Source organism: Aspergillus alliaceus (assembly GCF_009176365.1).
Source record: "Aspergillus alliaceus strain CBS 536.65 unplaced genomic scaffold BDW43scaffold_20, whole genome shotgun sequence".
In the NCBI taxonomy this organism is placed as follows: Eukaryota; Fungi; Ascomycota; class Eurotiomycetes; order Eurotiales; family Aspergillaceae; genus Aspergillus; species Aspergillus alliaceus.
The window spans coordinates 468,535-494,565 of record NW_022474703.1 but is presented as its reverse complement, the minus strand read 5'-3'; the positions used below and the strand labels follow the sequence as shown (position 1 = coordinate 494,565).

General features: G+C 46.3%; 8 protein-coding genes across 8 annotated transcripts; 6 read left to right on the top strand and 2 right to left on the bottom strand.

Moving 5' to 3' along the window:
• Positions 1 to 1,313: 1,313 nt before the first annotated feature.
• BDW43DRAFT_319563 (NACHT and TPR domain protein) lies at positions 1,314 to 5,771 on the top strand (the record flags this gene model as incomplete). The annotated part of the gene is made up of 3 exons (XM_032048943.1): positions 1,314 to 1,328; positions 1,529 to 1,876; positions 1,938 to 5,771. The coding sequence occupies 3 exons, from the start codon at positions 1,314 to 1,316 to the stop codon at positions 5,769 to 5,771; spliced, it is 4,197 nt and encodes a 1,398-aa protein (XP_031900745.1).
• A 2,421-nt stretch (positions 5,772 to 8,192) lies between these two features.
• Positions 8,193 to 9,454, bottom strand: BDW43DRAFT_310903 (NAD(P)-binding protein; the record flags this gene model as incomplete). Its single annotated transcript, XM_032047059.1, has 3 exons — positions 8,193 to 8,325; positions 8,386 to 8,837; positions 8,972 to 9,454. 3 exons carry the CDS (start codon positions 9,452 to 9,454, stop codon positions 8,193 to 8,195), a joined length of 1,068 nt encoding a protein of 355 aa, XP_031900744.1.
• Positions 9,455 to 9,728: 274 nt separating this feature from the next.
• On the bottom strand, positions 9,729 to 11,597 carry BDW43DRAFT_319562 (carotenoid oxygenase family protein; the record flags this gene model as incomplete). The annotated part of the gene is made up of 2 exons (XM_032048942.1): positions 9,729 to 10,898; positions 10,959 to 11,597. The coding sequence occupies 2 exons, from the start codon at positions 11,595 to 11,597 to the stop codon at positions 9,729 to 9,731; spliced, it is 1,809 nt and encodes a 602-aa protein (XP_031900743.1).
• A 620-nt stretch (positions 11,598 to 12,217) lies between these two features.
• Positions 12,218 to 14,340, top strand: BDW43DRAFT_300124 (uncharacterized protein; the record flags this gene model as incomplete). Its single annotated transcript, XM_032044846.1, has 6 exons — positions 12,218 to 12,240; positions 12,310 to 12,409; positions 12,474 to 12,826; positions 12,878 to 13,051; positions 13,125 to 13,418; positions 13,506 to 14,340. 6 exons carry the CDS (start codon positions 12,218 to 12,220, stop codon positions 14,338 to 14,340), a joined length of 1,779 nt encoding a protein of 592 aa, XP_031900742.1.
• A 650-nt stretch (positions 14,341 to 14,990) lies between these two features.
• BDW43DRAFT_300123 (MDR family MFS transporter) lies at positions 14,991 to 16,863 on the top strand (the record flags this gene model as incomplete). Its single annotated transcript, XM_032044845.1, has 6 exons — positions 14,991 to 15,041; positions 15,131 to 15,229; positions 15,292 to 15,594; positions 15,639 to 15,772; positions 15,831 to 16,071; positions 16,102 to 16,863. The coding sequence occupies 6 exons, from the start codon at positions 14,991 to 14,993 to the stop codon at positions 16,861 to 16,863; spliced, it is 1,590 nt and encodes a 529-aa protein (XP_031900741.1).
• Positions 16,864 to 18,312: 1,449 nt separating this feature from the next.
• Positions 18,313 to 20,283, top strand: BDW43DRAFT_319561 (phytoene desaturase family protein; the record flags this gene model as incomplete). Its single annotated transcript, XM_032048941.1, has 5 exons — positions 18,313 to 18,340; positions 18,401 to 18,522; positions 18,602 to 19,135; positions 19,193 to 20,022; positions 20,268 to 20,283. 5 exons carry the CDS (start codon positions 18,313 to 18,315, stop codon positions 20,281 to 20,283), a joined length of 1,530 nt encoding a protein of 509 aa, XP_031900740.1.
• A 3,665-nt stretch (positions 20,284 to 23,948) lies between these two features.
• Positions 23,949 to 25,269, top strand: BDW43DRAFT_275469 (uncharacterized protein). The gene is made up of 2 exons (XM_032041855.1): positions 23,949 to 24,469; positions 24,521 to 25,269. Exons 1-2 carry the CDS (start codon positions 24,218 to 24,220, stop codon positions 24,572 to 24,574), a joined length of 306 nt encoding a protein of 101 aa, XP_031900739.1. The 5' UTR covers positions 23,949 to 24,217; the 3' UTR covers positions 24,575 to 25,269.
• A 73-nt stretch (positions 25,270 to 25,342) lies between these two features.
• BDW43DRAFT_275468 (uncharacterized protein) lies at positions 25,343 to 25,756 on the top strand. Its single transcript, XM_032041854.1, has one exon. It carries the CDS (start codon positions 25,499 to 25,501, stop codon positions 25,730 to 25,732), a length of 234 nt encoding a protein of 77 aa, XP_031900738.1. The 5' UTR covers positions 25,343 to 25,498; the 3' UTR covers positions 25,733 to 25,756.
• Positions 25,757 to 26,031: the final 275 nt, after the last annotated feature.

Genomic DNA, 26,031 nt, shown 5'->3' with positions numbered 1-26,031 from the left:
TCTTATAATAGTTCATCGTACACATGCCACACTGCTATCAACGACAAGGCTACAGGGAAATATTTCAGAGGTATTGGGAAGTTTCTAGGCCAACCAACAAGGCTGTTCACTCATCATTAGCAGCCTCTTTAGACCGTAATGCCCTAGTCTTGACGACATACTTCTCTCCACTCCTCTCTGACTGGCTCCCCTGCTCTGCTTGCCAAGATACACAGGTACACGTTTAGAATTAGCTCCGAAACAGCCCTGTAAATTGAGATTGTATTGTCTTTTCAAGGTGTTAAGTACCTGGGACTATACAGGCTCGTGTTTACCGGTAATCTCCCATACACACATATAAAAAATAAAGAAAAGAAAGAAAAAACAAAATCCCGGTTGCTCGTGTGTAAGATTATCGTGTATGTTTATCAATAGATAATCATATACTTAACTAGATCATACGAATGCTCAAACGCCCGTCTGAAGTATTGTACCTTAGGACTTTAGGATTACCACCACATCTGGGACATCTACGAAAGAAACGAGGTATACAAATCCCTACGTAACAGTGCAAATGCATAAAAAGTATTGATCGCACTGGTTTTATCTATAGAGGACGAAAGCATCCAGTACGGCTGCTCACGATGCAGTCCGTGCAGTCCGTGTTGTCCGTGCAGTCCAGGATTTTATTGTAAGTCGTAATGACTCGTACTTGCTCCAGTTATTCAATGCCGCATTATTTTCGCATTTCTAAATCCTAGTATTCTTTATCTCTGTAAGTTACATTTTACAATATCGTAGAGCTCCGGGACAAAGGCTTGAGTCAAGACATCCGGATTTGGTATTAATCCATAGTCTGGTTCCTAGAATTTTGATCTCTCGTTTGGCAGGTATCTTCTTAGCAGCGGGCGAGTTTGCTCTTCCACCGTTTCTGGGCGGGAGTGGCCTAGTAGAGATGGGCTTACTACATTCTTTCACGCATATTTACGACTGGTTGTTCAAGTTCTATATAAGCCCTAATTGATAAAGGACCGGTACATACGACCATAGGGCGTGGATAATAGGGCTACAGCCGTATATATCAAGAGATAACAGTACAGTATAGTACTAGACGGTAAATGGACTTGTTGAGGAAAACTGATGTTGCGGAATGGCCGCTATGGCCAACCGTACCTGCTAAGGGGAAATGCGGCATCTTAGCTGTGGTATTCTGATCTCAAATAACAACGGCTTTTAGGGCAATGTTCATTTCTTGGATGCCTGAGTTGACGTGAAGGCTTCAGAGCCGCTTGGATCCAGAGATATGATATTCGAGATAATTGATTGTAGTTGACATGGCTAACCTTACTGTATAAGCCCGACGGGTGGCTTGCCGAACTGTTGGATGAAGCCATACTAATGACAGTACCCCGCATTGGTCTGCCTAAACACGAAGTGCCTGATAAGCGGGACAATCTCACCCAGTTCAATCCACCTCAACCCGATCTCCAAGGTTGTAGAAACTGCATCTTTATAATCACCGTCCAAAATGGTCGCTCCCACGGACCAGTTCTCCGCCATTTACGAGAACGCAATCCGAAAGTACCACGAAATTACGGGAGAGACTCTCGAGGTCGATCTTCTCACAGGGATTCGCAGTGTCAGCGATCTCACGAAAGAAATCGACGAGAGGAACAGGGCCTTCCGCGAGTTCCGCGAAAAACGCGGCGCCATCTTCGATGTTCTCGAAGCGACCCTGATCCCCGTGCAATTATTCGGCAACCTCGCGGCTGGGGGCGCGTCGATGGTATTCCCCCCCAGCAGTCTTGTCTTTGGGGCAGTGATGCATTTGGTGGGTGCTGCAAAGGGGGTATCGGCCTCGTACGAGGCGATTCAGGACCTGATGCAGATGCTGCAGGTATGGTCTAGCTACATGCAAACAACGACATGGAAAAGGATGGAGCTCTGAACGAAACTAGGATTTCACCATCCGACTAAAAGTATACACACAAGAAGCCCTCTCCGAGGTTCTAAGCGACAAGCTGAGCGATATCATCGTTACCCTTATCGAAATTTTTGCCTTGTCATCCAAGATTATCCGACGTGGCCGACTGCTTAAGTTCACCCGAAATATTCTACTCGGTAACGACGATGCCATTAAAGCCGCGATAGTTAGACTTGACAAGCTCACCCAGGCCGAAGCTAACCTAGTCAGAGCTGAGACCTTGACCGAGTCGAAGAGAGCCGGCCGTGTAGTTGATGGTATATCTGTGACCGTCAACGCCACTAACGCGACTGTCCTGGAGACCGGGATGACGGTGAATCGAGTGAGCGCACAGGTATATGAGGTGCAGGAGATGCTAGAGAAGCTGATCGTTTCCGCGAATGAGGAAAAGCCGGATACCCGTGAGAATCAAGAAGCCCTACAGGAACTCATCAACCGGGTCCTCAGGCCATCTAAGGTTGATTCAGCGCAGGAATGGTTCGACAAGATCCACAAGGCCCGTGTACCGGGCACAGGGGACTGGGTTCACAGTGAGGATGTTTTCCAATCCTGGATCAATAAGGAAACGCCGGTAATTTTTGTGTCTGGGAACCCGGGCGCAGGGAAGTCATTTCTGGCGGCGAACATGATCAGTTTCCTCCTCAAGCGGTTTTGCCCAGGCCTTCAGCGCAACCCGGTGACTTCTATTGGATACTTCTTCTTCAAGGGTGACAATCCCCAGACAAGGTCCTTTCATCAGGCTTTGCGAGACCTGGCTTTTCAAATCAGCAAGAGTGACCCATGGTACCGGAAGTATCTCGCGACTATCGCGGAATATGAACAGATTAGCACCCTAGAGAGTGCCTGGCGTCTCCTATTTGTTGAATACTTTCTCAAAAAACCTAATATTGAGAGCACGGCGTATATCCTGCTGGATGCAGTAGACGAAACCCTGGACGAGGAGCGGAGGATCTTCGTCGATCTAGCCAAGGACTTGTATAGTAATCAGTCGCGTTTGCAGCTAGCCATCGTCGGCCGCCCTTATCTCAGCGACCAACTGCTCGAAGGCCTGGAAGTTAAGGTGCCAACCCTTCACGTCACCAAGCAGAAGAACTCTGGTGATATTAGCCAGTATATCCACGTCAACATCAAAAAGTCCCTGGTTCTGCGAAGGGTATCGCCAACGCTACGGGATGAGATCATTGATAAACTCTCGGCTGGAGCGGAAGGCATGTTCCTTTGGGTAAACCTTATGTTGCAGGAGTTAGTTAAGAAGCGAAATGAGACTAGTATGCGAAAAGCACTGGAGCAGGCTCCCCGGGGGCTTAAGGAGATGCTCCGACACGTGTTGGCCACTTTTTCTAGAAGCTCGAACGAGGAGGAGCTCGAGTACCTTAATGAAACATTACTCTGGGTTACCTGCGCAAATCAACCGTGGAGTCTGGCAGAGATAGAGGCGATCCTCAGATTAAAGTCACCTGAAGGGGACGGTATTATTGACCTTGAAGGAGCCATACGACGCCAGTGGGCGTCATTCTTCACCCTACACCGAGAGGATGGCCTTACGACAGCCGAGCTAGAGAATAGACCAGCTTATCTAGACGCGTTCGACTGGGGGACCGACGAGGAGAAACAAGATGAGTACGAGAGCTCCGAGGAGGACTATTTCATGGCCTTCAACTCAAAAAGGGATACAACTACCGTCACCTTTTACCATGCATCTATTGGCGACTTCCTCCGCGACGAGTCGGAAGGTAAGGTGTCGGCTACAGAGAGCCACATTGGTGTCGGGGTGTATTACCATGAAGCAAAAATTCATATCCTCAGGACTTACTTAAGGCTAATCACTAATCCCGAGTTTGCAATAAAGGCAAACGACTCGGGACACATGCTCCAACATGCTGCGCGGCATTGGGGCGATCACCTTCTTACCACCTTCCCGTCCAAGTGCTCATTAGAGGATAGACGAGAGATCGCGAAGATGCTGTTGACGGCATTTCGATCGGAAGAAGCAATGACGAACTGGCTTGGGGAGGGTAATTGGGCTCTTCCTACGGCTACCATCAAAGCTGTCAGACAATGGTGGCAAGAGCACGACGTCCACGAGTTTCTCTCTCCAGAAGAGAAGGAGTTTATCTCGACAACGGAGAGTGAGTCAGGTAATCTACTCAAACCAATGATAATGTTCTGCATTAAGAGATGGCTGTGGGAAGACCAGCCTAATCCTGTTCCTATGGTCTCTATAGTCTGGCGCTACCAAATGCTAGTTAAGGGTAAGGAGGTCCATGATTACGATAGGAATATAACGGCGGAAGAAGTAATCGAGGCTGCTGAGTTTGGTGGCTTCGAGCAGACCAGTCGGTGGTTTCGACAATGTGCGATCGCTTTGCGCCAATTTTGTTGCTATGAGGAGGCCCTTGAGTATTTCAAAAAGGCGATGGAACTCAATCCGGATGATTGGCGTACACTGCGTGAGCTAGCACAAACATATCAGGAGCAAGGCGACTGGCAGAAATCCACTGAGCTCTGGAAACGGACTCGACTATGTTTGTTGACTGCAATTGCGGAGTCACCAGAGGACGGGCCACTAAAAGGACATCTTCATGAGTGCCTGGAGCATATGGGCCAGATCTATGAAGAACAGGGGGATCAGGAGAAACGGTTCGAGGCGGTTCAAGAGGCATATCAATACGCACCCTCTTGCTGGGCCTGTATCTATGCCATTCTGGATTACCATAACAACAACCACGCTTACAAAGCAACCATGGACTTGCTGAAGAAGTTAGCCGATACTCCAGTTCCTGAAGAAGATTTCTCGGAGTTAACTCGATTCTTATTGGTCAACGTATTTGATGTGGACGTCAAGTCAAGGCTTGCTGCCGATGCCGCATTGGCTACCAATGACCTGGACTTCGTGTTGGCGAGCTTGCAAACGGCGGCCAGGGTGGCTCGAACATCCTCGAGGACGTTGATTGCCGCGGAGGTGGATATGGCCATCGCTCGAATTTATGATGAGTTTCTTCTTGACCACCTAAAGGCAATCAAATGCTGGGAGAAGACCATGGACGCATACTCTTCCTCCTCCGACGGGACATTGATCGGGATTATCAGACAGCAGGCCTCCTCAAAGCTGGCTCGGGCGTTTCTCTGTAACGCAGTCAAAGTTGGAGTTGACACACCAGAGGCGGAAGAATCGGGGGCCAAACTTGAGAAGCTCGCTCAGCAAAGCCAGGCTTATTCCTTAGGAAGCTGCGCCTTCGCGCCGGCCGTCTACTTGGGCATCTACTGCCACCTCCGAGGGCAAGACGAGCGGGCGCGGGCTCTCTTCCGACCTTCCCTACAGCGAAGCATTCAAACCCTCCAGGGTGACAATCCCACGAACGAAGAGCTTTCTGACCTGCAATATACTCTGATGAGGGCGGGAGATTTGAAAAATGTTATTGCAATTGCCCACAGGTCGGAACAAGACAACAGCGACCCCTGGTATATATGTCGCGGCCCATGCCGGCGGAAGGCACCTACACGGGATGGTTTTTCCATTTGCCCTATCTGTTTGGAGGGGGAGCTGTGCCCGGACTGCGTTAAACTGGTGGAGAGCGCGATACCCAAGAAGAGATGTAATTCCCAGCACGTTAAGTACTTTATCTCCATTCCCCCGCATTTGAAGGAGATCCGCAGCGGCATGATGCTGGTCGATGGCGAGGAGATGGAGTTCGAGACGTGGTTGAATCAGCTGAAAAAGGAATGGGCTCTTGATGCTCACAATTCTTCAAATTCTCCCGCAGCCCGTCTTGGTCTCGGTGACTTTTTACTCGGCGTTGTCGCGTAGATCCAAGATTAGCGTAGAGGTACGTTATTTATGGTAGAATTTAATGCCGCACACCGGGAGCTTAGAGGACTGATCGAAGCACAATAATCGGTAGGTATCTCTAGTAACGATGCAATCATTTTGATATACTTCTTGTATATATATAATTGCGACGTAATTGAACCAAGCGAGGATTAAGAAAACTCTAGACAACTAGACTGTTAAAATGAGCTTGCGATGGACGTGCTTAGCGGTTCTGTGTGTGTCCAGGTAGACATTTTAGATCTAGAGATCTCCCGAGCACAGCTTCCTATTCTATATGAGTACGAGAAATAATCTGCCTCTACATGGCTTGACCGAATCTATCCTGTTAAAATTTATACGATAATAAAGCTCCCCGCGTTCTCCCTTCTCTATCCCAAGACTCTCCTAAAGCGATCCCCGGACATTTGCACAGCCCAGTAGGAGTGTACGTAACCAAGCTGGAATAAACTTATGCCAGCTACGAATGCACAAAGGAATCTAATATTACACCGATTGCGTTCTGCGACTCAGTCGTGGCTCAGAACCTTGTGCGGTGTTAGTTTACAAACCTAGCTAACAAAACACGCTTCTAAGGAAGCGACAAACCCGTTGTATTTGGTGTTTTTCCATATGCAGTCCTGACTCGAGCAGAACTTCCGGGTCGACATTTCTTCGTCGTTGTAGCCCTCTGCTAGAATCTAGAAGACGGGTTAGTCACCGCTTTTATGAGCGCTCTGAGCTCAGACCCTTGAAGGAAATCGTCCTGTAAGTATATGTGACGTGATCCTAGATATCAAGAAGGGACGAAGTTCCAGCGATAAGAAGCGAGATGAATGATAGCGATGTGTCTATCGACCAAGGCATCTTCGATAGTACTTGAAGAATTGCTAGTAGCTTCATACAGCTGAAGGTTTATATATTCTAATGCCCAAACCAGATTCTGGCTTCTGCTTGGGAGGATACCCAGCACAACACTGGAGTGAACCAAATTGTGGCGATGGCCCGTGCAATAATGCTACTTCCATAACACACTCGAATATTGGAAGAAGCAGATGAGAGTGCTGTATTTAGCTCCAGCAAAGCCAATGGAAGCGAGCTGGAGTCTCTACAGAGTAAACCAGATTCCGGCAAGGCACCTAAGAATGAATACATAGTCCAGATTTGGGTGCCAACCAATCATGGCGTCGGCTTACAGAGGAAGTGGCCCTGAAAACAGAATTGGGCCTCGGCCAGTTGGATATGCGGTCTTAACTGCAGCCAACATACCAGCGACCAGGGTATATTGAGAAGGCGCTAACACCCTAAGAACAAAACGTTTCTACCTCTTCGCAAGAATCGAGGTTTGTCACTCCAGCCTGTCTTTGTGGATTCTTTACAATGCCAGCAAAAGCATCCCGAATCCCGGACGAGATATGGGACCAACATAAAGAAGAGATTATTGCTTTTTATTTGGCAAATCTATTAGGCCGAACGATTGACTATATGGACAAGGAATATGGCTTTCGACCTAGGTACCATCTTCACTTTCTCCGGGCCGACCCTCTGAATAAATCTGGAATCTGGCACGGCCATACGGCTACTCCTAGAGAAAAACAATACACTAGAAAGCTGGGATCATGGGGCGTAAACAAATATCATCCTGGAAGCATCTGGACCAGTGTCGCCTCTGTGAAACGAAAGCCAGAAAATCGATAAAGAAATCGCACGGCATATTTCTTTGGGGAGGGAGTAGTGTAGCTCTGAGAATGCTGTACTCCCATATTATCAGTCTCTATACCCCCGGCAGAGCCAAGTGGTATATCTCGCGAATTCCTTCTTCACGACCTTCCTTGGTACCGATACATGCAGGAGATACAGGCACTTGGTAAGTGCTTGGTAGCTATCTACAATACACCCTGCACTATACTGCGATTTCTCCCTTTGTTCTTCTTTTCGTTTCTTTTTTTTATTTCTTTTTTTGCCTCCTGTTCTTCAAACTCCATTACAGCCTTCCTAATAATATGCCTTGATTTTGAGAAATGTCAAAGTTAACCGAAATTAACAAGATGCCCACCCCCGGTCTTCCTACTGCCCTGCGTTATGCAGTGTTACTGACGATGTATCATTGGGATAGTGTGGCAATACTACGGTTAAATATAACGCATGTTTCAAGGACTACTACCTCGTCCTCATTGCGGGCTATTTCAAAAGCTGGGCTAGTCGGCACCCCCGCAGTCTCTAGGATATAGGATGATCTAATCCCTAGATTTAATTATATCCTCTATTACTTGACATAACCATTATCACCTTTTTTCTGTAGTATAGTTCAGGTGCGACTGCATATTAACTATTGGTTGGTGTTATGGGAGAATCTGCTATGGTTCGTAGGAAAAGACCCGTTAATCAATATCGCTTCAAAACCGTGTCTTCCCGGGCCTTTCATTGGGTTGAGAATGGTATCAAAAGATCCTGGGCCACAGCTTGGACACACACAGGAAGTATGCCTAAGACTCCGTCCCACACAGAGTCACAGAGGCCCGTTGCTGCTTCAGATATAGCTGCAGTTGCCAGTCTATAGAACCGTTAGTTTCTTATATGCGAGATAGAGGTATGGTACTAAGTGCGAACATACTCCCGAAAGCGACCATCGGAAAAGAATGCCCCATTAGTGTGATCGTCTAATCCTTTAGCTGCCATTATATACTGGGATGCCCCTTCGTCTGGCGACCGACAAACCATATCCTCCAGAAACTGGGCGATTTTGCTTGAATTGAAGGATCTAAACAATGAGCTGCGGGAAAATCCCGGGGATGCGCAAGCGACTAGAAGTTCATTCTGATCCAACCTAGTGGCCAGTTGCTGGACCCATAGGACGACAAGCAACTTACTGATATGGTACCGCTCATAGGAAGTGTATGCGTCTGGATCTCCTAACTGTTTTAAAAGCATTGAAAACGTGTGCTGTTTTGGGTTGGCCCATGCGTATGCTTCAGAGGATATGAGGAGAAGACGACCCTGGTCATGGGACCGTAGCAAAGAAGGAATTGCTAAGAGAGCTATAGCACAGTTGCTCAGGAAGTTTACCTTTGTGAGGGACGATTAGCCTGCGAGTATCACTTTGAGTCATGCCGAAGGCGAGACAGGTCGAAAGGGGAAAGTCTTCCCCCCGACAGAAGCACCATCAACCAAATTGATATAACATAGTTGTATATGCGTACCTGAATTGTCTCCTCCTGTCCTGTTTCAGGGCAGATAGTGAACTCGGGCTGATAGACACCCGCATTCAAGATGGCTACATCGAGACTAGCGTACTTGCTAAGCTTGTACTTGAATGCAGATATTGAACGCTCAGATGCCATTTCCAACTCCAAGAGGTCAACTTTTGCTGCGCAGGGTGAGGGTTCTAAGCTATCAATAATCTGCCTGACGGCATCTTCTCCTTTCTCGCGATTTCGAGCAGTCACGATGAGGTGGCAAGCCACACGGGCAAAAGCTTTGGCGCATCGAAGACCACAGCCACTAGTCACCCCTGTGATTAAAATGGTCTTGTTTTCAAACCCGGTAACGTCAATCTCTTCGGTTGGTGTACATTTGGTACGTAAAAGGCGATATAAAACGGGAAAAGGGCCATCCCGGTCAAAACTGAGGCTGTATGGATTTCGTAGGCTAAAGGCCAGCATATGGAGGGCGGAAGGAGACATTATCAAACAAGAAAGATTGAGCTACGTCTCTGCTTTGTTGTTTGGGCAGCTACCAGTAAAGCCTTTCCAATTTGTGTTGATTTAGAGGGAGGGACTTCAGGGGAAGGACACCTGCCACTAACATGGGTTAGATATTCCTCAGACATGGTCACTCATACAAACCATCTCTAATATGGTGCGATAGAACTGACGGTGAACAGCTAAAGAGACAAAGTTAAAAATATGTGTTCGCAGCATACATTGCATGAATATAGCTCCCAACTAGCCAACCAAATTAAGAATGGCCCACTTTTTTTGGGAGACAGCGGTAAGATTCCACAGGTTGTTGATCTTCGATTTCTTCCCGGGAAAACCAGTTCCCATGCATCCCGTAAGGGACCCGTTGTGGCAGCACAACTCGAGCTGCCACTGTCTGCATGTCCCTTGCGTCGATGATCCACAACTCGCTACGGGCATTGCTCATCGCCTCACCTGCGCTGTCCAGCTGCGACTCGTCGAACACGAAACTGAGCAGCCAGCCATCATCTTCATCTACAGTCCCTTGGCGAGGCACAAATGAGCATTCCTGAGCGTACCATCCGGTCGGCAATCGGAATATACTAATAGGGTCATTGGACTTTCTATCCTGGACAATCTCCTGCACAGATCGACAGTCCACACAGCCGAAAATAGGTTCAGGAGAAGTCTCCAACCCCTGCTGAATCAAACCCTTTGCGTCGACTTTCACTATACAGTCGATCTTTACTGCTTTCCCTAGTGCCGTGCCAAAACATCCCTCTGTCGTCGAACAGCCATATACATACCTTGTCTCTGACATTGTGCTTTGCTTTGGTACATGTGGAAACTCGAATGGGATTGCAGAGAGCGCCCATTGATGTGAGATGATATTCCAGGGACGAGTAAGATCAAATTGATAAAAGTAGAGTCGACATTGCGGAATGCCATCTTGCGCAGGAACCACCGGCGGATCCAGGTCAGCAGTCGTGTACAGAATAGCAGGGCTATTCATCCGGCACACAAGCATGTTTACGCGAGGTTGAAGGCCCTTTTCATCACCCGTGGGTTCTGTGTCCCAGGTATTGACTGTATGGAATATACAGCATGCCTCGGTGTGAAACCAGCGGATCTGGTCTGGATTATGTCTGGGGAAAACACCAAACGCAGCCTTGCTGGAAACATCAAAGCTAACAACAGGCTTGGTGTGCCAGAGGTTCGACCACTTGACAGTAAGTGGCAAGTCTATCATCACGGTATACTTTCGTGAGACTCCAAAATCATGCATCACCTTAGGGGACGATAGGCCAGGTACAGGCACGTTAAGAAGCATGTTTGCTGGGCGGCTCGAAGTCTTGCCCCGCTTTGGTATAACCGAGTAGGAAACGTATGGTGGAATGAAAACGGAATGGAAAATAATCATCTCCTGCGTCTGTGGATCGCAACGAGGCTAACTCCCACGAACCATTTTAGACTACAACGGCCATATTCGTAAGGGAGGATAACTTACATGTGCAGTTGTCATCTCCTGAAAAAGCCGGAAGAAACCAGAAGCTCCAAAACCACTCGTGTCAGTGTCCCCCATTGGCTCTCCTTCTGAAATTAATCCATTGAACCACCCAACCGTTCTAAGATCCGGCAGTGAAACCCTTAGAGGTGGACCGCTTTCGCAAAGCGCAAGAGCCCGGCCATCATGGTATACGATGTTGGTGTTGGCCACACTAATTCTCTTGATTGTATGGGAATAAAATTCCAAATAAGACGTGGCAATGACCTTGGTCATTCGCCATAACCGCTTCAGAAATTGGCCTAGCGTAACATGCGGATCCAACAAAGTGGCAATGCTAAGGGGAATGGGCTCGTCTAAGGTCGGATGGTCCATAGTCGCGAGGAGCACGTCTGTCATCACATATTGATTGGAATATTCAGCCACAATATGTGCTCCGCCTGGGGAAGATCGGAAATATACTCCGCTGAGCATCCCATCCCCATCATACCAGTGCGTTTTGCCAGCGATTTCAACTTCAATCGCAGGGTTTCCCCCGTTACGAACATACTGCCCGCCGCTGAGCTCCTCCGGGACACTGCCAATGCAATAACATGGTTCCGAACTATGTGTCTCAGACACAGGAGCAAAGTTGCCACTCATGTACCTGCTATAAGAAAGCGAGATTAGTTTTAGAATGCGAGTACTGAGGGATTGCAGGACAGACCTATGCTTTCTGGAGTTTCCCTCCACCCCCGTGCCACTGATATTCATCATAGTTTAGGACAAATGTTCGTCAAGCGCTTTGCTGGGAGGCGTAATATTGATATGAAGGGAAAAAATTGGATAATTGCGTTACCTCATTTCTAACGGGAATCGATGGGCACCTAAACTTAAACAGCAACGCACGATAGATGATAAGAAAGAGAAAAAACGGCAGGAATTGCGTACTTGCGATTCCTCTAAGGCAATTGGGCCGATCTACATTATGCAGCCTATCTGAGCCTTAAATTGAAATGCACTATACAGATCACATTACACATGGCTCAGTATTTATGCAAAGATCAGCAGGGGGGCATATCATATTCAGCATTCGGCAGACGAAAGCAGACATAGCATGTCCCTTGCTTCTCAATCCCTACCCTAGCTTTCCTGGCAGTTCATAATAAAAGCCTCATCAGTTAACTGCCTTGATACCTAGGCTAATTTACCGAAAACGAATTGACTTGGATTTTGCAGACCTAACTGCTCATACCTGACGCTCCTGGATAGAAACAATCGCCATGGGTCTCGACTATATTCTATTGTGAGGATGTTATATAAGAACGTCGTTTTAGACGCTAAAGCTAACTCTATTGCTTCATCCTATTACAAGCCATTGCAAATTTACCATCCCTATAGCGACAACCCTATCTATTTTCTACATTCCATTCTTGAGCCGCCATGATATCTACAAGATCTTCACCCTGATCGCTGTATGAATACTCCAAAGCACTGTCTAATCGATAATTGTATAAGTTGTATAGCTAATTTTGACAGATCGCTGTTGTCGCAACTATACCATGGGATTCCTACCTAATTTACACTAAGATATGGACCTACCCTCCAGACACAGTGATAGGGTATACATTATTCAGGATTCCACTGGAAGAGTTATTCTTCTTTGTTATTCAGACCTATATAACCAGTGTTATATACTGTATCCTGACAAAGTCTCTCATCCGACCTATATATATCAGGCCAACCCAGACCCGGCAGTGGGTGAAAGACGCTGGTACCATCTGTCTTATCTCATCAGCGGCGATTGGTATAGCTTTTGCCCTCTCTTCAGGAAAGATGACATACTTGGGCCTTATACTCTTTTGGGTAAGCCCAGTCTTGCTTTTTCAATGGTATTTCTTGGTACTTCTTTTGTATTTTACCGATACTAACCGAATACCAAGGCTACTGACGTTTGACTACCTTACGGCCCTCCCATGGAAAGTAACGGCATTACCTATCTGTATACCTACACTATGTTTGTGGGTTGCAGATGCCAGTGCAGTAAGAGCTGGAACCTGGGTTATAGAGAAGGGCACAAAACTCGATTACCAAATTTGGGATGGACTTGAGATTGAGTAAGCGGTCTATTGATCATAATTTCTCAAATAAGCCCAGTTTAAAGAGTTACCCTACTGATCAATATGACAGAGAGGCAGTATTCTTCTTCCTGACAAATGTTATGGTTGTAGGAGGACTAATTGGCTGTGATTATGCGTTCGGAATCGAGGAGCTCCGAAGGCTCTGCGCTAAGACAGATGTCCAGAAAAAGGACATCTTCTTGAAAGACGCACTCCTCGGAATTTTTAAACCCCTCCCTGGTACAGATACTGCAGCTAAAGATGAACTTGCAAGAGCCGTGAAACGCCTGCAGGCTAAGAGTGAAAGTATGTTTCTGGGCAGTGCTTTGTTCCATGGGAACCTACGTATCGACCTGATATTTTTGTAAGTTGTGATTCTTGAATGCTTGCTTTATGTACAGCATGTACACCAGCTCTTCAATTCCTGCCTATTTACGAATCTGTTTTTCAGGTACTCATTTTGTCGTGTTGTCGATGATCTCGTTGACGACAGCGGTTATGACAAAGAACAAGCCCGGTACTGGATCCGCAATTGTTCTATAGCATTGAATAACAGGTTTAAAAATGACCAAACGACGGGAGGGGCCAAGTTCAATGACCCTACAATGGCCTTAAAATACAACGAGCTCCAGTCATCAGTCGACCATCTCCCAGTCTCCCGGCTATCAAGAGAGCCGCTACATGATCTATTGAAGGGGTTCGAGATGGATTTAGAGTTCGACTACACAAAGGGATGTTTTCCAATTAGAGACGAGGTAGACCTTGACTTATATGCCTCCCGAGTAGCAAGCACAATAGCTGCCCTTATTCTTGATTTGGTCTACTATTACTACTATCACAACAAGCCAATCCACCCCCCTGATCATCTCGAGCATGTAACCAAGGCAGGAAAGGAAATGGGCAAGGCACTACAACTCGTGAATATTGCGCGAGATATTCGGCGGGATGCAGCAATTGGTAGAGTCTATATCCCTACCTCCTGGCTACGTGAGACTGGATTAACTCCAATTGATGTTATTCATCGCCCTACGTCTGCCGACGTATATAGGCTTCAAGAGAGACTCCTCGAAAAGGCAAATATATGCTACACAGCCGCTCGTGATACTATTGAGGAACTTCCTCATAGCGTTCGGGGCCCTATCAGGGCGACTGTTGACAGTTATATGGAGATTGGTAGGATTCTGAGAGAAAAGAAAGGAAAGAATCTCGAGGGTGCAAAGTTAAGCGTGCCTTTGTGGCGGCGACTGCTCGTGGCGTGGTCAGCTATGTTGCAAAAGAAATATTGATTGTATTATATGTTATACTATGTTCAGCATGTTCCCTACACCGGGAGAAATCACATATATTCTCAGCGATGTAACAATACTTTATGAAAACTGCTGTATCCCATCATATGGCTGAATAATAATACATAATATGGCAAAGGCACGTTACATATGGCTACTATTTCCGCGAGGGTATCCTAAATAGCTAGGCAGGCTGATCATACCCTCTGCCTTGCTGGAAAAAAAAGCCATGATTCCTTGCCGTAGATCTTGATAAGTATCCCTTTAACATTAAAGTCGCAGTCTGAGTATTTTAGGGGTATCCACCCACTGGTGGCGCTCCCGATTTCCTCGTAGTAATAATATGACGCACACCATCAACTTAATATTATTAGGTGGCTTTGAATGTTGCCAAATAGGCAGATGTTGCTTTACAAACTATGGGATATGGATACATCATATACCAAGCCAAGCATTGTAACACCACTGCTTTATTTTTTTCAATCTACACTCAAAGGAGCAATTCATATACCGTGTTATTTTACCTGGTTTCGGAATATACCCTTTGTTAAGCAAGGGCAACTTTGATAATAAAAGCAAGGGGCAAGGTCGAATACATCATATTGGTGTTCACTCTTAAAGCCATTTTTGTGTATTCTGAAGGCTTTGCAATGCATTCTAGCAACATCAGGAAGTCACAAAACCCTGTGAAGCTTAAGCAGGTTGCCTACATACTAATTAAGTGTTTAATGTAACAAACGCATTCGTCCATCTGCCTTCAAGCACACTAATCGAAATGGTAACTACTAAGAACAATGAGGACTCAGCTAACAGAGATTTGTACACACACGGATTCCCTTTGATGGCATTATGCATTGGCTTATGTCTGGCCGTGCTTCTTGTAGCTCTGGTAGGCAAAGATGTTAGCAATGACTTTATAGGCTAATCACTAATCTCTCGTATGGGAACCAGGACAACACGATTCTTTCGGCCGCTATCCCGCGTATCACAGATGAATTCCAATCCATTAACTCAGTGGGTTGGTACGTTTCAGCATACCTTCTGACTACATGTGCATTTCAGCTGAATTTTGGAAAATTATATACCATCTTCCCAATGAGGCCCGTATTCCTGTTTTCTGTGCTAGTCTTCGAAGCGGGATCAGCAGTCTGTGGAGCGGCGCCAACCTCGGCTGTATTGATTCTTGGTCGTGCAATTGCAGGCACTGGGTCTGCAGGTATCTATTCCGGAGCTCTGGTTATGCTGGCACATAGCGTGCCAATCAAGAAAACTCCTACATGTGAGCGGCGCCTGGTTAGTTATTCCTTGTTGTTGGAACGTCAGAACTGACTCCTATAAGACACCGGTCTTTTAATGTCCATGTATGGTATAGCGGCTCTCATCGGTCCTCTGCTGGGGGGGGGTTCACTGATCATATAAGCTGGAGGTGGTGGTAAGTTTTCTACGGGCCACCAATTGCCATCTCTATCTCTGATCCTAATGCGACTTAGTTTCTATATCAATCTCCCAGTAGGGGCTTTATCTGTTGTCTTTATATTCGTCTTCGTGAAGCCTTTGGCACACATGGCGACGAGCCGTAGCTGGAGGAACACGCTATTCAATGATTTGGACATTCCGGGGAGTGCTACGTTACTCCCAGGAGTAGTCGCACTGTTACTAGCCCTACAATGGGGAGGCACGGACTACGCTTGGTCCAATGGCCGAATTATTACTCTTTTTATACTGTCTGCGGTTTTGCTAATTTCCTTCGCTGCTGTGCAGCGCAAGAAAGGCGACATTGCCACAGTTCCCCCACGTATTATTTTACACAGAAGTGTACTATCTGGATGTGTCTTTTCATTTTTGCTGGGAGGGTCGTTCTACACAATGGTATATTTCTTGCCTTTATGGTTTCAGACCATCAAGGAAGTATCCGCCACGAAGTCCGGCATCATGTGTATTCCTTTGCTTCTTTCTATGGTTGTATTAACACTTCTGACAGGGATTACCATCACATGTCGAGGATGCTATGTACCATTTTTCTATATCTCAGCCATTCTGTCGAGCATCGGAGCTGGGCTGCTTACCACATTGACTATGGAAACCAGTCCTGCAAAGTGGATTAGCTATCAAGTAATATACGGCGCCGGGATTGGCACAGGGTTCCAGCTTGCCATTGTTGCTTCACAAGATGTACTGAGCCTTGAGGATGTACCAGTCGGAACCGCATTGGTGACATTTTTCCTAACCCTGGGAGGTTCTATATTCACCTCGGTGGGCGAGAATGTCTTCATGAACAAGCTTATCAGCAGCATTGCGCAGGTGGCCTCTGAGATTGATCCTTTATTGGTTATCCACTCAGGCGCGAGGGATCTTAGATCGAGCCTACCATCAGGACTCCTGGCATTTGTACAGCCAATATATAGTTCAGCGCTGACCATGGCGTGGTGTGTTTCAACGGCACTGTCGGCGGCCTCTATACTTGGGGCTATCGGAATCGAATGGCGAAAGCTGAAGCGTCCACAAATGGTTGGAATTGCTTGAGATCCAGGGTTTTCGGTGACAGGACTCCGTCCGTATACTGTAATCGGACACTGAGTCAACCTACCTCTGTATGTATGATAAAATAGCACAATTTCTCATTAATATCTCACCGGTCGAGGGTTTTCGAGGAGCCTTGAACAAGGTATAATAAGTGGTAATAGTGTATCTATATATTTCATTTTTCCAGGTATATCTCGTAGGTTTTTTTTACCATATAATTGATTTTCAGAAAGCCTTAAAAAATATAGAATTATTACTACCCGAAGAAATATATAAAGAGAAAAAGTTGCCTCGGTGCGTACGACTATAAGTACTGAGGTCGGACCAAATGCCAGGCGTTGAATCGGCTTCACACGTTTGCCGTATCGTTTCTCTGAATGAAACGATACGGTGACATAGTGAGGTCCATCCAGTGAGGCCAGGAGACGTGATTTCAGTACTATGTTAATATATGGATTCAATGGTACACTCGCCTGACAGTTTGTGGTTAAGATATTAAGGGTAGAAAACGTCCACCTTGCAATGTATAGTATAGTTTCACTCGTCGCACTACTCGAGCTGCCTATGCTAACAGGTCTAGGCATCCAAACAATCTGTATCAACGAACAAGTAGCGGTAACGCTTGTTAACACAGGAAGCGAGAACATCAGCCACAGTCAGAATGTGATGAGTCCGAAACAAACATCAAGGAACCATTTGCCATATTCGACGCTGGCTTGACACGGCTCCCAGATAGATTTGAGGCGATCTTTGCCAAACTGTACCGCCATGCAAGGGTTACATGTCCAATCATGATGACCTATATAGTGTTTTAAGTACGGGAGGCTATTCTACTCCTTCAGAGTAAGAATATTCAACTTTCACTAGGAACTCCCTCTAGATCTGAATTTACAGATGGAATGCACTCTACTTTGCTTTCTACTTTATATTGGGCATGCATTCCAGGCCCAAAGTATTCTACTAGGATGATCGTTTCTGCTTTCATCCTCTTGCTATTTACTGCAAGGCAACCCTTCCCCCTTACATATGTAGTTCACTTATTCACAATTAGACATTATATTTTATTCTTCCGTATATGGTATATATTAGCCCAGACTAATGAGGGAAGGCCTGCATGACCTCGCATTTTATTTTTTAGGGCCTTACTTCTCATGGAGACTCAGCGGTGGCCAATACTGCAACCACCTGTTCATGTCTCACTCATTTTACACTAAGTTAAAGAGCTCATTTCTAATCGGTCAGAAAATATCTAGGAGCAGACGTAGAAGCTTTAAGGGTTTAAGCTTGCGTTGAAAAACTAAAAAGGCAAGCGGAGTAGGAATCGCAATGCACATGATTCGCGGGCTCGCGGGCACCAGATATTTTATTTCGGTGAGAGAGTGCAATCATTAACGATACAGCATTACTTTTACAACTCTACAGCCCAATATCATCAAAAAATTGGAAAACATGGCCCTTCCTACAGCAATTGTGGTCGGTAAGTATTATCACAGAAGCGAAATCTGCATAAGATAATAAGCTGACTTTTGTACACAAGGCGCTGGAGCCGGTGGCGTAGCAGTGGCAGCTCGGTTGGCAAAGAATGGATTTCAAGTAACTGTGGTGGAAAAGAATGGCTCGATTGGTGGCAGATGTTCGCTAGTTCACCACAATGGCTATGTGTGTTCCTTTCTTTCTCCTTTCTCCTGATTCCCTTGGATCTTCCACGATTATTCAGGTACTCACACTCCACACTAAGAGGTTTGATCAAGGTCCGTCCCTCCTTTTAATGCCAGAGTTTTTCGAGGAAGTATTCAAAGATTTGGATACAACCTTGGAAAAGGAATGCGTACAGCTAAAGAAATGCAATCCAAACTACCGGATCTGGTTTCCGGATCAGCAAACCATCGATCTTTCCTCTGATATCACCCACATGAAACATGAGGTAGAACGTTTTGATGGTGAGCAGGCCTTTGCTAGATTCCTAGATTTCCTGAGCGAGGCTAGTCGTCACTACAGTCTGTCAGCTTCTCTTGTCCTCCGAAGGAATTTCTTCAGCCTATGGAACATGCTCCGGCCCAGTCTCCTTGGTTCTCTCTGTAGCTTACATCCATTCGAGAGCATCTATTCCCGAGTCAGTCGGTATTTCCACTCGAGGCACCTACGGCAGGCATTCACATTTGGGAGCATGTACTTGGGTATGAGTCCGTTCGACGCTCCCGCAACCTATTCTTTGTTACAGTACTCCGAGACTGTTGATGGAATTTGGTATCCCATCGGGGGGTTCCAAACGGTTAGTAGTCATGATGGTGATATACGGTACATCGCATAGATATTTACTGTTTCTTAGGTTCTAGAGGCCTTGGCTCGTGTAGGGACTCGTTTGGGAGTGCAATACCGACTAAATTGCCCGGTCTCCACCATAAAAGTCTCCAGAGACCAAAGAACGGCAAAGGGCGTCGTTTTAGAATCTGGCGAAACGCTGGATGCCGACGTGGTGATCATCAATGCTGACCTGACATATGCCTACAATAACCTTCTTCCCCCGTCAAAATATGCAGAAAGCTTGAAGAGTCGACAGACATCGTGCAGCAGCATCTCGTTCTTCTGGTCGCTTGACACTACTATTCCTGCTCTTCAGAACCATAACGTCTTCTTAGCGGAAGAGTATCGAGGAAGCTTTGATGCTATATTCAAGGAACACCGCATGCCGGAGGAGCCGTCGTTCTATGTCCATGTTCCCAACCGCTTGGATCCCTCAGCATCCCCTGAGGGTAAGGATGCCATCGTAATACTCATCCCTGTAAGCCATCTTGGGGGCGAGAGTGGCAACATAGAAAGTTCCAAAACGTACTGGGATTCAGTCGTCACAGAGACTCGGAACAAGGTGCTAGAAATCATTGAAAGGCGTACCGGTGTTTCCAACCTGGATAAGAAGATAATACACGAAATGGTGGAGACACCTTTGTCCTGGAAGAACAAATATAATCTCGATCGCGGAGCTATTTTGGGTCTCTCGCACTCTTTCTTCAATGTCCTCAGCTTTCGGCCCAAGAATCGCCACGCAGGTATTGATGGTCTCTTCTTTGTCGGTGCAAGCACTCATCCAGGAACCGGTGTTCCTGTCTGTTTAGCTGGCAGCAAGCTCGTTAGTGAAGAGGTTGTATCAGCGATGCGCGGGTGGAAGCCTAGAATCATCAGCTGGCGCTTTTCACTGTTAGCGGTCATGGTAATCTACATGGCGTATCGCATGCTGGACTTTTATGGCCAGCTTGTTTTGTTTTCTTTTTAACATGGGGTATTGGGGTTTGCGATAGCCCGTGTATGACTATATCGCATTTAACCTGGTAGTCTATGTCATTACTTGCATGCCCGATGGATAGGAAGTCTTCAATGTTGTACTTTACACCTGCACATACTTGTAGACCGGTAAAGGATTGATAGAAAGACGAGGGGAGTTTCCATGTGTAACGGAAGCTCTGCGCAATATCGTTCATAATTTATGGCTATTGACCTATTGTGTACTAGCTCTTTAGGTAATCCGGCTTGACAACCATCGTAGGGTGAGAAGCCGTACCACAATATCTTCTAGGTGCTACTGAATCATATGCACTCCAGGATGTGCCACAACCTCTGGTGATACTATTCTGCCTAAAGTCAAGGGTATACCCTGAACAAGACTTCAAAATACCGTAGCTGATATATCAAGTTGAGCTGCCTATTTAGTCAGCATACAGGATGTAATCATCATCGTTGTTACTATGCCGTTAATTTACTAGGTATAGATACTGAGAAATATATCATCTAGGACATGAAATAATAAAGTGCTTACGACACATACGGGCTGGTGGATGGGAATATAGAGCGCTTCTCGGTGCAATATATTGGCCACACGAAGCTTTCGTAATAAGGAAAATATATCACCTAAATGATGCGTCGAGGAAAGTACATATATCTATAGATTATATGATCTGACCGAAATAACGGCAGACTTGAAGAGTTTCCTCGCTGAATTTCTAGGCTGGGTCAATATCTGAATCATTTCGTGCTATCTGCCAAATATCGACTAGCAGTGAAAGCTACAATGAGACAAAATATTGGTCCACTAACTAGGTCCAAGATACCGTACAGAATTCCTTCCAAATCAGGAGAGAGAATGTTTGCCCCTTCACACAATCCCCAGACAAGCCCATATCCGCTCCAGAGAATGACCATGAAAGAGCTGCATAGAACATACATATGTCTCATCCTAGGCTGATTTCTTTTGACTAACTTGTACCCAGAACGGCAGATGACTAGTTTCACTGGTACACATGCAACAGCTCCATATGCACTAATTTGTTATATGAGTCCCCGTAAAGCAGACTAACATTGTGGAAGAGTTGGCGACTTACTAGTAAGCCCATTTGTACACATTTGGAATAACAGCCCCACCTAACCCCATTGCCATTACCAAAACTGTCATGAAGGCGTTCAATAATATTAAGTCAATTGGTGCGGATGCTAATAGCAGCAGTTCAGTCATTTCAAGCGGCGTGGCGAGAAGCCTACAAGGCAGTTAGTTTACAGCAATGCATACCTAGATTCCTAGCGGATATGCTCCAGTAAAGGTAAAGGTGCAAGAGGTTAGAAATACCAAGCTACGTATCTAATCCAGTATACCTGTCGTACGGGGCCAACAGAGCCAGAGGGAACCGGTCGGTGTGGAAACTCCGCCACGACCCCCACCCATCCTAGCCGAGCAGCCATAGCAAAATAACCCATAGCAAGTAGATAGCAGGAAAGGGCTGAGAGACAATAGTACTGTGGAAGGTGGCGGCTTCTGGCCGTGAAGCACTGAATCAAAAAGTAGACACTGCTCACTTGGAATATGCCTGTCAGGACCCAATACCTGGTGTCATGTTATCTTCAGAGCTCCCAAGAATTGATTTTCTCCACTTACCAAGTACTCCCAATGTTTGTGATTGAAACTACCGTCCCTTCCTGGGATGTCATCGCATGGGCTGCTGTGATCGATACCATGTCGCCTGCTAACATTTCCTGTAGGTAAAACAAACCAATATTAGCGTATGTGTGTAGACGTTAATGATAAAGAACTGCTACTTTAACGAACAAGGAGGTAAATATACAACTTCGTGATACAGCATGTTATTGCATATTTCCCAGTCTCATTGATTTACCGCCTGAGGTACCCACAAAGTGGCAAGCCCCTTGCAGATAAAACTGTATCCCTGCAACGAACAAAGGTTTTCAGGAAAGGTTATTTGTCCAAAATTTCTAGTGAAAAATTCGCAGGCAAAGCAGCTATGCGCCTCTTGTACGAGGCAATATGGTGAAAGAATCTATTGCCAGTATAATCTCTAACTCCTCGTCAAGTTTGCAGCTGTTCCTGCATTTGCGCTGTAAGTATGGTCCACCGAGTCTGCCTACAGAGCGGCCAGAAGACTACATAATAAATAATTAACTAAATCACACATACAGATAATCGTACAAGGGCGAAGAGTGTCCGCATGACAGGTCTCAATCCTTCAGCGGTGTGCTACTTTACCCCCTTCCTTAGGACCAGTCTTATTTGCTGTTCGCCCTTGTAAGTAAGGACGAGTCCTCACTGCTGTGTTCAAAGTTTTACGGTTATCACTTGGTGCTCTCTCGCTGCCAACTTAGAGATGTAGTTGATATATACAATGCAGCATTGCCCAATGTCGCTGCGGCATCGATTGGTAAAACCGCTGGATAGTTCTATTAAGATGCTCATCGCGCATACATGAAAAGCACTGTGGGGTTGACTTCAATAAATCATAATAGTTAGTCTCGTGGTCATCTTCGAGGATATCCCAGACTGGCAAAGCCCACCCGGTATCCACCCCATCCAGCCTGATAGTAAGGCACTTTCTAATTGACAGTTAGCCTGTACGACTGAAATCGAGACTAGGATGTACAACGACTCCTCCATCTTACCGCAACCACGCACTTCGCAAGAAAATCTAGACCCGAAAGTGCCTCCGACTGGACCCAACATCGATTCAGCTATTCTTTCCAAGGCGTACGGACCGGGACCAGTAATTATCAGTTTTCAACGGTTCAACCCGAATCCAAGCCGAACCCGCGCCTAATTGGGCCGAGCCGCCTTGTGGGCTCCATTAAACTAACCTACTTAAGTATGGTGATCATGTATTAGTATTCCAGAGCTGTTTCTCCGCTCCTCTTGAATCATGTGGGGCAGTTCCTGAACCATGCGGAACTATAAGCCTAGCGTGGGATCGTAGTCCTGGACTTCAATTGATCATTATGGTTGCGTGTGTTGTTAGGCCTTCTGTCTAATCATGGCCTTAACTCTATCGCCCATTGCCAAGCAGGTTAGTCATTACCTGCATTATATTTAACTCCCAAAAAAATATTACCCATCTCGAAATCCGCCGCTAGACCTTGACCTCCTTCCTACTCTAGTCCAATAGCTCGCAATATAGGCACCCAAGACATTCAGCTACGATACTATACCGATTTCAGGGCTCTCACAGGAAGGTGATTGCCTCTGGATGTACCAATTTAGGAACTCCCACGAACAACCTGGGCGTTAGCCTATGTGTTCCCAGAGTTCGAGTTTTCCCTGTGTGATCTTGAGGTCATGATCTACTATACTAGTCAAAACTCTGACCATTATTTTGGCACAAACTTCTAGTAGTGATGAAATTCCTACGCGAGGAGAGCAAACTTGTTGGGAAATGAGTCTTAGAGAATGAGGAGATAAGAAGACATCTGGGGGCCAAATCCGATTTCGTACGCATATGCGAAACGGAAGAATATATACAACATGCGTTGCAGGAACTGTTTCGTATTTGCCTGACCAGAGAGGAACAGATGAGGATACAGGGAACTTCGGCATTAATTATGCCATAGAGAAGCAGTCGTTGCGAGAAATATTGGAGTGTTTTGAATTTTGGCCTTTATACGAGAAGGCTTCCTCAATCTCGATTATGGACATGGAGAAATAAACACATCCAATAGAAGTCCATGGCGTAGGGAAGCCGAAAAAATCCGATGGGACTGACCCGAGTTCAATTGACCCGACGTGATGCCGAGCGAGGCCACATCCGCCATGAGTCATACACAATAAGCGGGATAGCAGTTTTCCCTGAAATAGCTACTGAGCGATGAGAATACATAGTAGATCGTGGAATCTACGAAAATCAGTCATCGTTATCATGAGGATGCAGCCATCGCCCTATAGAAATTGGCTGGTGAAACTCGTCAATACTCTAACGACCAGCTGATCCAATGGCTCGGACGTCTTAAGACTCCCAGAGTCTCTCCGCCAGTATCTACAATGCCCTACTGAGTTTCCAAAAACAGCCCAGGCATTGTACACCCTCATGAAATGTCAAATCACAATATTTCCATATGGGAATCTCTCAGTCCACTACTCTCAACCCACTTGGTAGATATCCGCCCGGAGTCCCTGTATGAAAAAATGATGGGGCCCAGGAATTCGGCGACGAGGGGGTTACTGTATGGAGCTGAGTATTTCCTTCCATCATATGTTGCGCGGCTTGGGGTTCGACGTATACATGACCGGAGTCAGAAATCGGAGCCGACCGGATGGGGTACCTGGCGGGGACTACCTTGGTTGGTAAGTGAACTAAACATGGTATTTAAACACCCAATCACTAACGGACTGCAGGACTCACATTGTCAATATTGTCCATCTCCCGTCGGGCGAAAGGTTGTCTCTTGACGTTGCCTCGGAGGGGATGGGCCGACAAGCCCGCTTCCGATGAATGATCTAAGGAGAGGGACTTCCAATCTAGGCCCACAGCAGATTCGCCTCATTCACGATACTATCTCTAAAAAACAACTTGACACTCGAAAGCTCTGGATATAACAATATCGTAACGGGGACGACAAGGAATGGAACTCGTTCTACAGCTTCTCGGAGATCGAGTTCTTCCAGGAGGACTTCGAGGTGATGAACTGGTTTGCCAGCGCAAAGACACTGCATAGGTGGACGGTTTGGTAGTACGCTTTCTTCGGGCAGGAGAGTCCTATCTTTGATGAAAGGGCAGCAACGCAGAGTTTGTTAGATGCGGAAAATTTTGGCAAGGTCATGCTTATTAACAATGTGGTTAAAGTGAACCTCCGGGGAAAGACAAATTGTATATTCATTTGATACGGAGAGTGGACGGATGAAGGCCTTGCGAGATAACTTTAGAATTGACTTAACCCGTGGCCAACGAGATAGCATTCAAGGATGGGATATGGCTCTAAAATAGCGAGAATGTCTCTGCCAGAATCAATGGCGACTTGGTAATACATCACCATGGACAACAGAGCTTGAAGGGAATGACCTTCCCGTTCAAGTAGAGGGGTTGTGATAACGACGCAAGGGTCTATTACTCCATGAGCATGATTCTGGCGGATGGCTCAGCAGGCTAGGTATGTTCAGTGGCCACATTCCTGTATTGTGTCCAGGGTTGCCTTCTTGAGCACGCCTTTCGGGAGGACGGCTCGGAGTGGATACGCAGTGCTCAAAGGAACATGGACTTGACAGGTATTACAACTGTCGTCATCAAAAGGGATCTGTTGGCACCTGAAATGCCACAACCGTCGGAATGGCTTATGCGACGCTTAGGGCTCCCTTGTCCGCTCGCTATATTTGAATATGCTTTCCTCAATCCATGGCTCCTCCTCGCCCAGCGATTTATTGTATACTAAAACACAGATTATATTAATAACAATCATGGCAGCGACACAGCCACGGGTTCCAATCATTCCCTTTAGTCCAGCACGACTACCATCCCACAATAATATCCTCCCCGGACGCACGTTTTCTCCCGAGAAGCTTGACCCCAAACATGCCAAGGAGCTCTTCACAGAGATCCTTCTAGGACATTAATTTAGAACTATATTGGCGATGGACCATACCCTGACTTGTGCACCTTTAGGAATGCTGTCGCGTTTCACTCACTGTCCACCAATGTGTTCTTTTACGCAATCATCGAGGAGCGCAACACGAAACCCAGTTTTGAAAAGGTGATCGGGTATTTATCGTTCATGCAGATCAATCCTGACCACCTGAGCACTGAGGTGGGCAATGTTTGTTTTCGCCTGCACTCCAGCGCGCGCACCACTGGTGCCACCGAGGCTATTTATCTTCTCGCTTGGTATGCTTAAATGATTTAGGGTACCGACGAC

Bases quoted from the DNA above. Each gene is read 5' to 3' on its own strand.
- BDW43DRAFT_275469 (XM_032041855.1), top strand. From the start codon at position 24,218: ATGTCAAATCACAATATTTCCATATGGGAATCTCTCAGTCCACTACTC. The intron at 24,470-24,520 runs GTAAGTGAACTA...AACGGACTGCAG, and splicing joins GGCGGGGACTACCTTGGTTG to GACTCACATTGTCAATATTG.
- BDW43DRAFT_275468 (XM_032041854.1), top strand. From the start codon at position 25,499: ATGCTTTCCTCAATCCATGGCTCCTCCTCGCCCAGCGATTTATTGTAT.